This window comes from Stegostoma tigrinum, chromosome 3 (assembly GCF_030684315.1).
Source record: "Stegostoma tigrinum isolate sSteTig4 chromosome 3, sSteTig4.hap1, whole genome shotgun sequence".
NCBI lineage: Eukaryota > Metazoa > Chordata > Chondrichthyes > Orectolobiformes > Stegostomatidae > Stegostoma > Stegostoma tigrinum.
Window position 1 is genome coordinate 103,634,887 of NC_081356.1, and position 15,525 is coordinate 103,650,411.

Here is a 15,525-nt window from a genome sequence, read left to right on the forward strand (position 1 = left end):
CTGCCTCTGGCTGTGTTCCAGTGAAGCTCAGTGCAAGCTGGAAGAACAATACTTAATTTTCCGCTTGGGGATCCTGCAGCCCTCTGGACTCAATATCGAGTTTGAAATTGTTAGGGCCTAAACTCTCCCATGTTCTACACCCCGCTACGCACGCACCAGACCTTGTTATAACATAGCCTGCCATTACACACTACCTGTAACACAGTAGGCTAGGCAGCTTCAAAGAAGTAGGAAAGTTAACATTTCAGGTTGGCACTCTTCAGAAATGTGGAGGGGGAAGGGAGCTCAGAAATAAATAGAGAGAGGAGGGGTTGGGCTGGGGATGATAGGTGGGACGGTAATAGGCGAGTGCAGGTAGGGAGTGGTGGGGATTGGTCAGTGAGCTGGGGGGGACGGATAGGTGGGAGAGAAGATGGACAGGTTGTGTCAGGTCAAGGAGGTGGAGATGACAGGGAAGGTTGGTCATGGGATGAGGCTGGGTTTGGAACTGGTAAAGTCCACATTTAGACCATTTGGGCTGTAGGCTTCCAAGGCAGAAAATGAGGTGCTGCTCCTCCACTAGCATCATTATGACACTGGAGGAGGCCCAGAATGGACATGTCACCCAGGGAGTGGGAGAGGGAGTTGAAATGGTTTGCAACCAGAAGGTATTGTCTTTTGCTGTGAAAAGCATGTAGGTGCTTCTACAAAGTGGTCTCCAAGCCTCTGCTTGGTCTCCCCAGTGTAGAGGAGGCCTCATTGGGAGCCATGGATGCATTGAGGGATATGCAGGTAAACCTCTGTCTAATGTGGAAGGCTTGTTTGGTTCCTTGAATGGAGGTGAGAGGGGAGGTGCAGGGGCAGGTGTAGCACCTCCAGTGGTTGCAGGGAAAGGTGCTGGGGGTGGTGGGGCTAGTGGGGAGTATGGAGCGGATGAGGGAGTTGCGGAGAGCATGGTCCCTATGAAAGGCAGATAGGCGTGGGGAGGGAAATATATTTTTGGCGTGGGCTCAGATTGTAGGTGGCGGAAGTTTGTGGAGAATGATATATTGGATATGGAAATTAGTGGGGTATTATGTGAGGACAAGGGATATTCTGTCTTTGCTTTTGTTGGGGGAGGGGATGTGAGTGCAGAGGTGCGGGAAACATAAGAGATGTGGTTGGGAGCATTTTTGACCATCGAAGGGAGCAAGTTTCAGTCTTTGAACTAAGAACTAAGAGGACATCTTGGATGTTCAGGAGTGGAACGCACTATCTTGGGAGCAGATGCGACAGAGGCGGAGGAATTGGAAGTAGGAGATGGCATTCTTGCAGGAAGATGGGTGAGAGGAGGTCTAGTCTAGGTAGCTGTGGGAGTCAGTGGGCTTGAAATAGACATCAGTTTTGAGGTGATCACCAGAGATGGAGTCAGAGAGGTCCAGGAAAGAGAGGGAGGTATCAGAGATGGTCCAGGCGAATTGTTAGTCACTTACAGACCCCATTAATAACGATTCACCCTCCTGCACAGATCATTATCAACTTCTTTGTCTATTCAACTGCTCTTGTGTCTCCTCAGGCTCTATCCTATCGCTTACTCCCCACCCCATTTCCCCTTCCCTATTTTCTGTATATAAACTGACATTTTCCCAGCTACCATCAGTTCTGAGGAAGGGTCACCGGACCCAAAATATTAACTCTGATTTTTTTTCTTCACAGTTGCTGCCAGACCATCTGAGAGTTAATGTTTGAGTGATTTCTAACTCGGTTCACAGAGCTTTTTTTAGTCTCTCTCTGCTTGATTCCATTTTCTTCCACTACAAATAAGCAAATGGGAAAACAATATATTTTCCATTGACTTCCAAAATGAGTCACTTCTTGGCAGAAGGCATTAAATTGCTGAGATTAGAAATAGTCTCTATCAGTAAACAAATTTGAGTGAATCTAAAATGCCTGGTTTATCCTGATCAATGTCCAGTTGACATATTATTTTTTCAGTATTCATAGAATGTCATAACTGTTGTTGAAAACTTCATTTAGCAAACAATTTCTTAACATCAAGCAACACAGTATACTTTCAGTACAATTATTTTACTGTACTGAATTAATACCATTAGACATTGCGTGACCATAAATTAAGTTTGTAATTTGCAGCTTTTGGATTAGGTTAGAGTTGATTCATACTGATTTATGTCTACCCATTATTACAATGCATGAGAAATGAGCAAAGAAACACACTTTTAGAGATAAAATATTGTTTTTAATCAATTGTGGCAAAAGATCACATCAGGTTAAATCAGGGTGAAAGTGTGGCTAATTTTGAGCTAAAGTGCTTTAGCAGTGTTGCCAGTGTATTGCCTCTTGTCCATGATTACAACTACACTACTACCTCCTCTCTTTCATCTGACAGAGACAGAAGTCTCATGAATACATGTAATTTGCAGCTGTAAGATGCATTTAACCATATTAACCAAAAGGTGATACAATCTGTCTAGTACTGGACTAACTAGTAAAGTCTAGTGGGATTGGTCACTTGGAGCCACTTTAACTTCAATGTAAAATTGCACTCAGCTGTAAACAATTGGATCATGTTTTCTGTGTGGATTGCCAGACGAGTTTCCAGCTTTTAGATCACTTCCTTTTGATATTCTCACTTGATTATCTTCAGTAACTATTATCTGCATTTAATGGTTGCTGTTAGCGTTTGCTCCATTTGGAAGATGAAGAGAGTAGCAACAGCAGCCTTGGCAAAGAGCATCAGCAATTGCTGAATTTGTAAGAAGGCAACAGGTAAGCAGGGCTACTTTTGGAATCCAAACCCAAAACATGGGATGTGGAGGCCACAAGTCAGTTTCTTGAATCTATTTACAGGGAAGTAAGCAAGCAGCTTACATTCATCTAGTCACGTCTGCAGCCTCCTGCAAGAATGTTTTTGTTTCAAAGTCAGTTTTTCTTTGTTATTGGGCTGTTTTCGTTTGTTGCAGGGCAAATTAGTCATATCTCCTAATCTACATTACACATCTATTATTCAGGCTATCAATGTCCTGTTACTGGGGCTGATAAGTTTAACCCCTTCTGCACTGATTTTGACAATTGTCCACAAAGAGCACTGAAATCAAAAGATGCTGAAAATGACAGTGGGATGGGCAGTGTCCATGGAGAGAGGGTAAGCTAGCATTTCGAGCCTAGATGACTCTTTATCAGAGCTGGTGTGAAGTGTGGTGGGAGCAGCATTTATACAATTGTTGGGGGGTGGGTGAAGTGCAGGGAGAGAAAGGATGTTGATAGTGTAGGTTAAGTGATTGGAATGTGAGAATTTCTCCCTGGATGACCAGAGAGCAAGTGAGATAGCAGATGTATTGGGGTCACTCCAACATCTTGCAGCAAGTGATGTGAGGGACAAATTAATTCTGTGATTCCAGTGAGTTCATTCCTCCACTCTGAGAATTCTTGCAAAACCTTCTTGCGTCCTTTACCATCTTTATCCAATATGAAATAACAATTAAACCATTCAGTCAAATTTTATTTCAAGGATATTCTGTCAAAACAGATGGGGAGCAGTGTGCGGACCTCTTTGGCACTGCCACTCCATGGTCTTGGTCTCAGCATCTCCACAGATCTGTGGGTCAATGGACAGTGAAAAAGAAAGTGGTATCTTGAAAACACTTATTCATTTGCTCCACTAATCTTTCAAGATTCCACTTGATTATGCAAGGTGGATATCTACTTCTTCAAAAATGGAGTGCAGATTCGAGCCCAAAGCTGTATCAGGATCCAACAAAACTACAAAATCTGGTGGCTGTACTTCAATATAGTCACCTCTGTGATGACTAATCTACATTTGTTAATTTTCTAATTAACCCATGTTATTTCACATCCCTGAAGTAGGTGGAAATTGAACCTGGGTCTCTTGGTCCGGGGTGGGTGGGGGGAGGGGGCAACAGTGCCACTGTACCACTTAATATTCATCATTCTTGTGTTCAAACCTTTCCAATGGCTTATTCCTCCCCAATGCGGTATCTTCTTCAGGTCTGTGTCCCTCCCAGAATTCTGCAGTCCTTCAATTCTGTTCTTATGCATTCCCTCCTTCACTTGGTGTTAAGAGATGATACAAGCACTAGCCCCTGGAATTCCCTTACCAAACCTTTCCATCACTCTAACTGTCTCGCTACCTCTGTTGCACTCTGTCTCTCTTTCTCTGTGTACTTTTTACATTGAAACATAAGCCTTGCAGCAGTAGGCTATTTGGCCCTTTGAGCTGGATCCATCTGTCCGTAGGATCATGGCTGACCTGGTTGGTGCCTCATCTCCACTTTCCTGTCTGCATTGTATAACCCTTGAAAATTAAGACCTTTTAATAAAACATAAATGTGAGCATGCTTTAAGTCAACCAAACTAATTGTTGCTTTTAAAGTTTACTGTTAATTTTTGTCTATATTGTGTTCCTACAAAACCCATGGACAATTATTTCTGCATTAAAGATGGTTTACAAATGTAGGTAATGTTAATTTACAATTGTTCTTCTTTTCTCGATAATTATCTGCTATTTATCAGTTTCTGAAACTGAATTATATCATGTTTCTTTCTTAGTTGCACTGAAAATGTACTGATTTGGAAGTTAGTCTTGGGTACATACTGAAGAATGTTACCAAATTAATGACATTCTTTCCCACCTTTCTTGCATCAGTTACAATTGTCCATATTATTTTTCTTGTATACTGCTCTGCCAGAACAATGCTGTTGTACCATTTCCAATGAAAGGTCATTGATTTGAACTGTTAACTGTTTCTTTGTCCGTAGATACCACCTGACTGTCAGAGACTGAAGGATGACCCTAGAGGTTTATAGAATCATGAGGGACATGGATAGGGTGAATAGCCAAGGTCTTTTCCCCAGGGCAGGGGAGTCCAAAATTAGAGGGCACAGGTTTAAGGTGAGAGGGGAAAGATTTAAAAGGAGCCTAAGGGGCAACTTTTTCATGGCAAAAGTTGTGCATATATGGAAAAAGCTGCCGGAGGAAGCTGTGGAAGCTGCAATAATTACAATATTTAAAAGGCATCTGGATGGCTGCAGGAATAGGAAGAATTCAGAGGGATACGGGCCAAATCTGCAAATGGGACTACATCAGTTTAGGGTATCTGGTCAGCACAGACAAATTGGACTGCAGGTTCTGCTTCCATGCTGTATAACTTTATGACCTGCTAAGTATTCCTACCACTTTTTAAATTTCACATAGGCAGTATTTTGCTTTTGTGTTGCTACAGCAAAATATTATAAACAAAGCATGTGCAGATAGTGTTAGTAACTTGGAATTTGTGTAAATAACAAGTTGGAGCAGGTACAATACACGGTGGAAGTTTTAAAAACTCTCAATTCAAAGCTTATATTCTGCTCTAGGCCAATTCAAAACTGAAGAAGCTGACCACAGAGTGCATTAGAAATTATGTTTCACAGTCTTACAAGCTTAGAATGAATAACAACATTTTTATACATCTTAACATCCTGTTGGGCTTTACAGTGATAATTTAGGCCCAATGTACAAATGTCAAAATTTTGGCTGAAATTTTGCTTAAAGCATGAATTTTGGAATAAAATAATTAATGCTTTGTATTTTCTTCCAGGGAAATGCAAACATGGATGAACTGAAGTTGAATCACCTCTGTACAGGGGAAGACCATAGTGAAGTAAAAGAAGAACAAGGTATGTTGAGAGATAGTCGGAACTGCAGATGCTGGATTCTGAGATAACAAGGTGTAGAGCTTGATGAACACAGCAGGCCAGGCAGCATCAGAGCAGCAGGAAAGCTGGTGTTTCAGATCTGCCGCCTTCTTTAGAAATGGGAGAGGGGAAAGGGGCTCTGAAATAAATAGTGTGAGACAGAGAGAGACCAAGACAAGAGGCAATGATGGAAGGTGGATAGAGGAGCAGATAGGTGGCGAGAAGATGGACAGGTCAGGGAGGCAGGGATGGAGTCAGTAAAGCTGAGTATATGTATGGAGTTGGGATGAGGGTTGGTCACTTGGGAGGGATGGGTGGGCTGGTGGGAGGGAAGACAGACAAGTCAAGGAGTCAAAGGATGATGTGTTGAATCTGGAGGTTGAGGGGGTGCAATTTCCCCCCAAGTGGTCAAAAATGCCCTCAACCGCATCTCTTGTGTTTCGCACAACTCAGCCCTCACAACCCCCCCGCAATAACAACAAAGACAGAACTTCCCTCATCCTCCCGTATCACCCCACCAACCTTCAGATTCAACGCATCATCTTCTGCCCCTTCCACCACCTGCAATCTGACATTTTTTCCTCCCCACCCTTACCTGCCTTTCGGATGGGCCGCTCTCTCAGTGACTCCCTCGTCCGCACCACACTCCCCACTTGCCGCACTCACCCCACCGCCCCCAGTACTTTTCCCTACAACCACAGGAAGTGCTACATCTACCCCTACACCTCACCCAGTCCCAGACTTCAGGAAAACCTTCCACATTAGAAGATCTTTGCCTGCACATCCGCGAATGAGGTATATTGTAACCGCTGTTCCCGATGTGGCCTTCTTTACATTAATGAGGCCAAGTCGAGGCTTGGAGACCGCTTTGTGGAGCACCTACATTAGGTTCGTAACACATGACTACACTTCCCAGTCGCGACCACGTGAACTCCCCATCCCACTCCTGAGACAACATGTCTATCCTGGGCCTCCTGCAGTCCCACAACAATGCCACCAAAAGGCTGGAGGAACAGCAACTCACATTCCGCTTGGGAACCCTGCAGCCCAATGGTATCAATGTGGACTTCACAAGCTTCAAAATCTCCCCTCTCCCAACCTCCTCCCAAGACCAGCCCAGCTCATCCCCGACTCCTCGACTTACCTATCTTTTCTCCCAGCAATCTGCTCCTCCCACCTCACTGACCAGTCCCCAAAATAACTCCCTACCTACGCTCACCTTTACTGGTTCCATCCGCACCTCCTAGATCTGTCCATCTCCTCTCCATTTATCTGCTCCTCTGTCCACCTTCCATCATTACCTCCCTTCTTTGTATTTACTTGAGTCCCCTTCCCCTTCCCCCATTTCTGAAGAAGGGTCCAGACCCGAAATGCCAGCTTTTCTGCTGCTCTGATGCTACCTGACCTGCTGTATTCATCCAGCTTTACACCTTGTTATCTTCTAACAAGGTATGTTGATATCATTTTAAAGACTGATGTCCAATTAATTGACATTTAAAATACAGAAACACTGTAATTTAATGTTAAAATTCTATTTTGGATTGTGGGAACTTGGGAAAACTTACATATTAAGAGAACTTATTTGTAAGTTCCTTGAATTTGACAAATTATCACTTGAGATTTCTCATACTCTGAAAAGTGTTGTCTATTGTTGTATAATGTCCATTACTTTAGCCCTTTTTCAGAGTAAATGGAGGCTCATACTTAATGTACGTACTTTCCTTGCCCTGATACTGACCTGCTGTGTGCTGTTACTGTTTGTTACATTGTTTATGCTGTCCTTTTGGAACAAAGTTGAATTGATTTGAATTTGCACAATATTGGGAGGAAATTGGGAATGTCTTAGTAAATGAGAGATAATGGGAACTGCAGATGCTGGAGATTCCAAGATAATAAAATGTGAGGCTGGATGAACACAGCAGGCCAAGCAGCATCTCAGGAGCACACTTATTGTGCTCCTGAGATGCTGCTTGGCCTGTATGTTCATCCAGCCTCACATTTTATTATCTTTTAGTGTCTTAGTAAATTGCAGCTTTTGGATGTGCTGTAACACTTGGGGATTTGGGGTTGAATTCCAAGGTATGTTCTTTAGGTTCATGAAATCCTCTTTAATGTGAACAGATATGTAACTGAAGTTTACGTCTACCATCTCCCAATTCAGGCCATAATGAATTTTAATGATAATGGATACCTCCATGAGAACCATCTATTACAACCAATTTGGCAACAACAAAATTTGGCTGTGCCTCAGTGCTCTTGGGACTAATGTCAACTACTTTATGGCCCAATACATTGAATAAGCCAATGAGAGGATAAGACAAACAAATCCCATTGACTGTTTGGACCTCTCCCCAAAGATATAACTTCCCCTGTCAGAGCCATACAATCCTAAATATGTGAGTGTCTTCAGCTCTTGAGCTAGACCCTGAGTAGATATGGTGGTGGAAGATGTAGTGAAACAGTAAAATGCAACAACACCACCACTACCTTTAGCATAAGAAAGTGTCCCAAGGCTATACAGAGAAGCTTTATAAAACATGGTAAGTTTCTAAACTGTATTAAGGTAATACAACGACAATTGATCAAAAGGTTCATCAGAGAGCAGTTTCAAGAAGCATATTAACAAGGAAATTGAGGTATAGAAGTAGAGAGTTATTGGCAGGGAATTCTAGATCTTGGTGTGTAGGCATCAGAAAGCATGGCCTTCTGTTAAAGCAGTTGTGATTGGGAACATGAGAGATGCAAATAAATGTAGTACTTGGCACCAGTTCAGCAGAAGCAGATTTGGAGATGCTACTGACCAGGTGAACTGTGATGATGTACCTGAGAGATTACAGGCAAGGCGCAAAGAAGTGTATGCATGGGGAACTAATACGCATAGAAGAATCCGGTGCAAAAAAAAATGTTCTACCTTCCCTAACACTGTGCTTTACTCGAATATCCTTACTATTCCAAGGGACCAGTCAAGCCATCACACCATGACATTAGCTAACTCAGTGTAGAATTTCCAATAAAGTGCAATTGAACTGTACGTGACTCCATACTATAGCAACTAGTAAAGGACTTACTTTGTGGTGCAGGATATCAGATTTCATTGATCATATGAAACAAGATTAACATTGAGCTGCAAACTAATACCCAGTGAAATCGAAGTGCAGCTAGATAGACTTCATTGTGTGCTTACATAAACTGTTACAACGAACTGTCCATGCTGTCAACTGATGTAAGAGTAGGCTTCTGACTTTGCTGCTCTGTGGCTTATGATGGCCATGGTAGTTAACCTATGCCTTAGGCCTTGAGCTTTAAATGTTTGCATTTATTGGCTCATGAGGTATTAGTGTCACAGCCCTCACCGGAAATGAGGTCCTGCTCTCCATCCTAACTTGTATTATAAAAAAACACCAAGAATCTCTGGCCAAATATTCCTCTCTTTTTTTTTAGGGCATACTTGTCCTTCCCTGAGCATCTTCCCATGAGGTGCTTGAACACCTGACCATGACTCTAGGCAACTCGTCTTCACCTCTTATCCAGTCATTGCTCCAGGCAGCTGGAGGAGGAGGGGATGGCACACAATTGATATGCGTTTCTAACAAGCTATGTGGTTGCTGGATGTGGTTCACCATAATGGTTATTGTTTGTCTCATACCATACGCATACATATCAGAAACATGACAATACTCCTGGCTGGATGGACTTTTCCATGATTTGGAGACTCCTCCTGAGTGTGAATGGATGTGTCTGTTACTTTCCCTGTCAGCTGTTCAGGCATGTGTCTTACGTGCTCACCATAGTGTGTGCTCAGAGCTACACATGCACAAAAGCTCACTGACATGGACTACGAGTGCTGATGAAGATCATACGTGAATGACGTGACGCTGCATCCTCTGGGTCTCCTCTTCCTCAGTGATGGATGTCTGTCTCACTGTGTTGACATCTAATCTTTTATTTGATGAGAAAGATACATGAATGCTATGCAGAGCATGTGTTGCCATGACCATTCAGACACTCAGTGGCAGATCCATGTCAGTGAGCAGGTGCCTGCCACCTCTTAAACATAGCAGTTACTAATTTGCCCCTTTCTTAAAGTCTTGGGGTGCCCCCTGACTTCCAGCTGATGTCTAGCTGCACTTTAAAGGTAGTGCCTGTCTGACATGATTTCATTAAACCCACCCCCCCCCCCGCCCCTTGATTGGCTAGCTACCATGCCTGTTGACTGTTAATTGAGTGTCTTGGACAACATTACTGATCCACTTGCACTTCTTGCCCATAAGCTCATGCCAACTGCTTTCATCCTGACATCAATATCTTGTCAGTGCTGGCAATCTTATGGTCAACTTCTCAGTTTCTAACTCCATTCCTCTCTATCGTAAAGTTGCTCTTTCATTTTTCTCTGCTCTACTTCTTCGTACCCAGTTGTGTCACCAGACTTATCCCACAACTCTGTCAAATTTGTAACTTTTTCTGCTGAACTTTTTTTTAGTTACACCTTGAGCACAATGACTAGTTAGGTCCTTTTACTGTTATTGAAAAATTCAAGTTCATACTGAGTTTTATTTTCTAAATGACTGAGTTGCTGGATTGATGCGCTCTACCTCAGCCACACTGATGTACAATTTGTAACTAAGACCTCTTCAGACATGCCACATAAATATCTGAGGTGGTGCTTTAACCTACATCAGGAATACAGCAGGTGGAGCTGTGTACTTCACTGTGCTAAGTGTATTCACAGCAAAACACAGCACACAACTAAAATATTTCTCTATATATGGCAGTAAAGGAATAAAATTATAGATTTCTCTCCTCTTCAGAGAAATTTTGTGCCTGAATAAACTGTGGGTGGTGGGGGGTGGGGATGTGGGGAGTAGACCTTGTTAAGCTGAGCTGTTGAGGCATCTCTGATTTGGAAATAGTGTGGACATTGTTTTGGCATTCCCCTGTTTGGCTGTCTTAGAAAGGATGAAATCAGGAATGAATTAGGAGCTTGATTTACTCCATTTTCCAATGTGGGAGAAAAATTGAACGCAGTACACAGTAGACTCATGTCAATTAGTCTATTTTCTGTTATGGAGAATGAGAAATTTGACCCCTACTTGCTGTCTATAAATTAGATAGACTGTGCTGTATATCTTTCGCAGAACTGATATGTGTGATGACAAGCAAGAAGCCAGATACTGGGGGGCATGCCTTATCACATCTCTCCAATCAGAGTATTTTCATATCTTGCCTGCTGTCTGGCTCATTATTTGCACAGGAGGATGTCCTGGCAAGGCACCTGGAAGCAAATGGGCACCACACTAAGGGAAGATTGGGAGTGAGAACAGAGATTATAGAAGTAGGATCTGACTGACAGTGGGGAGGGAAGCAGATAAACCTGTTAAGCCTGGATGAAACACTCCTGCTTTTGGTCCATAAGCAGTGCTTCAAAGGTAGGAATCCGTATAGATGTGATTCTTTTCCCGCTCTTAAGCTAGCAGTCAAATAAGGAAAGAATTCTAGATGTAATGATACTTCAGTTTTTATTCATAGTTGAATTTATAAAGGAAGAGGAGTCAGCTGTTCAACCCCTGAAGCCCGTTCCACCATTCAATAAGATCATGGCTGATCTGTGGTCTAACTCCATATACCTTTTTTTTAAAATATAGACTCCCTACAGTATGGAAACAGGCCCTTTAGCCCACAAGCCCACACTGACCCTCAAAGCATCCCACCCAGACCTATCCCCCGTTACCCACCTAATCTAAACCCACCTACCTGCCTTCTAACTTTTTAATGCTTTTGCTTAACAAAAGTGTAATCTATTTCAGATTTAAAATTAGCAACTGATCTAGCGTCAACTGCCAGTTTTGGAAGAGTGTTCCAAATCTCTATCACCCTTTTGTACGTAGGAGTCATTTCCAGCATCTCCCCTGAATGGTCTGGCCCTAATTTTCAGTCTACATTCCCTACTTTTATGGAAATAGTTTATTTTTAATCACCCTGTCTTTTATTGTTAATTTTTTAAATTAGTTTATTTTGCATCTAAATTCTCTCTTAATTGCATTCTAATTCCTTTTTATCTTCTTTCCAAATATGATTCACAACTTTCCATAGAAATTAGCCTGAGCAGATTCTTCAAGTATGAGCTTTCAATAGCAAGCTGCAAGATGAATGTCGTACTATTCAAATGTGCTGACACCTGTGCTTACTAACTTTTTTTGGTGATCAATTAGTCGTGAACATATTTTATTGTAAGATTCTTCATAATACACGATACAAGTATGAGATGTGATGTGCAGCAGTGGGGAAACATTGTACTCTCATTGTGTGGCGGAAAGAAAATTTTCCTTCTAAGCCTGATGGTAGAATAACAGTCACAATGTCTTGGTTTGATGGCTCTGTTTGGTTGAATTGTACCTCTTTGATATTTATTATTGTACAGCTTGAGTATTAATTTTAAATTGATTGAGAAATGCATAGTAGTTTTTCCTTCTTGGAACCCAGGCAGCTGTTTTTCAGAGCTAAATGAACAATGAGGAATGGATTTGCTTGCTTCCAGCATTTTTAAATTAAAGTTTCTTCTATTTTTCCCTGTGCTGCATTGGCCCAAGATTTGTACGAAATAATATTGTGGACACTAGAGTCTTTCTCAAATTGTGTTCATTTCTCCGTGCCCAAGAAGAAGGATCTATGGATGACATCTAAATGAAAACCATCTATTAGGACATGATTTAAGCACATTTTACTGATGCTCTTACTGTTGACATATAAGACTTGTGGCACAAATTTTAATTCCACTGTTCAAGTCAGCAGAGATGAAAGGTCTTAAAGAAACATATGGTAGGTGAACAGGTTCCGAAATTCCTGCCCCTGCCCCAACCACCACTAATTCCTCTTTTCAGCAAATTTGCCCATGTGGATAGTGAGCCTACACCCAGCATTCCTGTCATTTGCCAGCTTTGTCGTAATTTTCCACACAGTTTTGATACTCGGGCCCTTTTTTTTGGGAGACATGGCTCTTGGCACCTCAACAGTAATAACCCGTAGAGGGATCTGACTCTCAAGTCTGGGGTCTGAAGAAAGAAACCATTTAAAAGTCCCTTTGGAAAAGAATCCCCTATTTACTTACTCATAAAACTGTCAGTCAATTACAGTTGGCGCATCCCATTTCCAAACTCTAGGACGAAATCTTACACTTCATATTGAGACTACCTGGAGGAAGATCTGACTAGTTATCTGTTCAACATGCTTTGTTGATTTAGCTGCTAGGTGACCTCATTATAAATACAAATAAAATGGATTTAACTCTGCATGGATCTACTTATTCAGTTGTAAAGTGGAACGTTTTCTTTGCGTGATTGACATATGTAGGAGCATAGAAGAAGTGTATGCCATTCAGCCCATCAATCCTGCTTGTCATTTAATAAGATCACAGCTAATTGAACACGTTCGCAACTTTTGTTCATTATTATTCCCATAATCCTTTAAGGAATTGATAATTATTTCCTGGTGCTCGGGGGGAGTAGGGAATTTTTTTATTCGTTAATGTGATTAGGATGTCTCTGGCTAAGCCGGTATTTATTGCAGGATGGCAGATTTCCATTGCTAAAGGGCAGTAGTGAACCAGAGATTTTTAATGACAGCTGACAGTGGATTCAAGGTTGTCGTTAGACTTTTAATTCTAGAACTTTACTGAATTTAAATTCCACCATCTGCCCTGGCAGGATTCAAACCTGATATCCCAGAACATTACCTGGATCATGAGAGTAATAGTCCATCTAAAATAATACTAGGCTGTCAGCTCCCCAACAATTCTTAGGATTCACAGCCCCAAGTAAAGTTTATTACCTTGCGTATTGGATGGTTACATGCCTTTTGAAGAGATCTTTCAATGTCCGTGTGTTCCTTTGAACAGGTTTAGAAAGTATGAGGTAAGATGGGCAGGTTCCTTCAGAATAGGGTCAAGTTCATGAGATTGGGAAGTTCCTCACTACTGACAACAGCAATTTTCAAAGAGATAGTTATGAAAATCAACTGTTAGTACTTCTAGCTAATGCCAACCTGTTGTTCGAGGCAGCATACCTAGTATATTGTGAAAAGATTCAGTGTAGTTAGTACTAGTGTTTGAGGAAGTTTTGGGTTGGGAAAGTATGCAGTTTCCTCATTAGCAAGCTTCTGTTGTGTCATTAAAGTAAAAATTGGCTTGAGCACTTTACCGACGTAAGCTTGGAAAATTTGAATACAGTAACATTTCAACATTAAAATACGAAGCATGCGACTTATTTATGCTACAGATTAGCAAGTTTTGAGAGGATTTGTAGCTCAGGTTGAGGTTCTGGATGTGAGTTTGCTCGCTGAGCTGGAAGGTTAGTTTTCAGACGTTTCGTCACCATTCTAGGTAACATCATCAGTGAGCCTCCGACGAAGCACTGGTGTTATGTCCCGCTTTCTATTCATATGTTTAGGTTTCCTTGGGTTGGTGATGTCATTTCCTGCGTTTGTGATGTCATTTCCTGTTCTTTTTCTCAGAGGATGGTAGATTGATTTGGAGCCAATGTATTTGTTGATGGAGTTCCGGTTGGAATGCCATCCTTCTAGGAACTCTCATGCATGTCTCTGCTTGGCTTGTCCTAGGATGGATGTGTTGTCCCAATCAAAGTGGTGTCCTTCCTCATCTGTATGTAAGGATGCGAGTGATAGTGGGTCATGTCGTTTTGTGGCTAGTTGATGGTCATGTATCCTGGTGGCTAGCTTTCTGCCTGTTTGTCCAATGTAGTGTTTGTCACATGTTACAGATTCTTGCAGCCTGCAATACATTCACTGTGCTTCATCAATTTTACTGAGTTTTGCCTAATCTAAGATACATACACTGTAAGTAATGGCACTGTGCCCAGTGTGTAATGGTAGGCATACAGATTTATTTCCCAAATTGTAAATTTATTCACAAATAATTAATTCCGTCTCAGGATCTGTGCTGGCAAGCATGGATGACTTCAGTTTCACTCTCATGGGTGATGACATCATGAGAAACATTTTAATGAATTTCAGCTTTGTGAATCATTTCCAGTTTTACAGAAAACAATCTGTTATCCACTGAAAATGATATTGTAATCTACATAAGTGGTGTACCTTTTAATTACCTTCCTGTTGTTCTAGATTTTCCATTTTGTTCTTTTCCATTCAGTTGGATCATCATTGCCAAAAATCTGTACTTTGCCTTGAGCATACCAGTAATCCAATCTGAATGTGATGATGGGATGGGGAAAGATGCTTTAGGAAGGAGAAATTTTAGCAGGGGAACTTTGGGGTAAATAGGTGTGGATTTTGAGTTGCGGTCCAGCTCTGCTGATACTCTATTATCATTAGCAATGTCCAGAGTAGCCCTTGCAATGGCTTCTCTTCCTGCCTGTGTTCCATTACCTCTGATATTCCCAAGGATTGATTCATGGCTCCCACCTAATTCTCATCTACATGCCACGCCTCTGTAGCTGCATTTAAAGCCACAGCATTAGCTTTCACATGTACACAAGGGCTTCCAGATCTACATTGTCACCACTTCTCCTGAATCCTCTACTCTTATTAAATTATTATAATGCTTATCCAGCATTCAGTAGTGGAAGTGCAGGATGTTCGTCTATTAATTTAGGGCGGCACGGTGGCTTAGTGGTTAGTACTGCAGCCTCACAGCACCAGGGACCCGGGTTCAATTCCAGCGTCGGGCAACTGCCTGTGTGGAGTTTGCACATTCTCCCTGTGTCTGTGTGGGCTTCCTTCGGGTGCTCCGGTTTCCTCCCACAGTCCAAAGATGTGCAGGCTAGGTGGATTAGCCATGCTAAATTGCCCGTAGTGTTCAGGGGGTGTGTGGGCTACAGGGGG

The 15,525-nt window shown here is 42.0% G+C and overlaps 1 protein-coding gene across 1 annotated transcript in view; it reads left to right on the forward strand.

Moving 5' to 3' along the window:
• arhgef28a (Rho guanine nucleotide exchange factor (GEF) 28a) overlaps nucleotides 1–15,525 on the forward strand; it is a 410,326-nt gene that overhangs the window by 104,276 nt on the left and 290,525 nt on the right. The window contains exon 8 of the mRNA XM_059644799.1: nucleotides 5,577–5,655. Coding sequence (XP_059500782.1) covers nucleotides 5,577–5,655 — 79 coding nt within the window. The remainder of the gene's footprint in view (nucleotides 1–5,576; nucleotides 5,656–15,525) is intronic.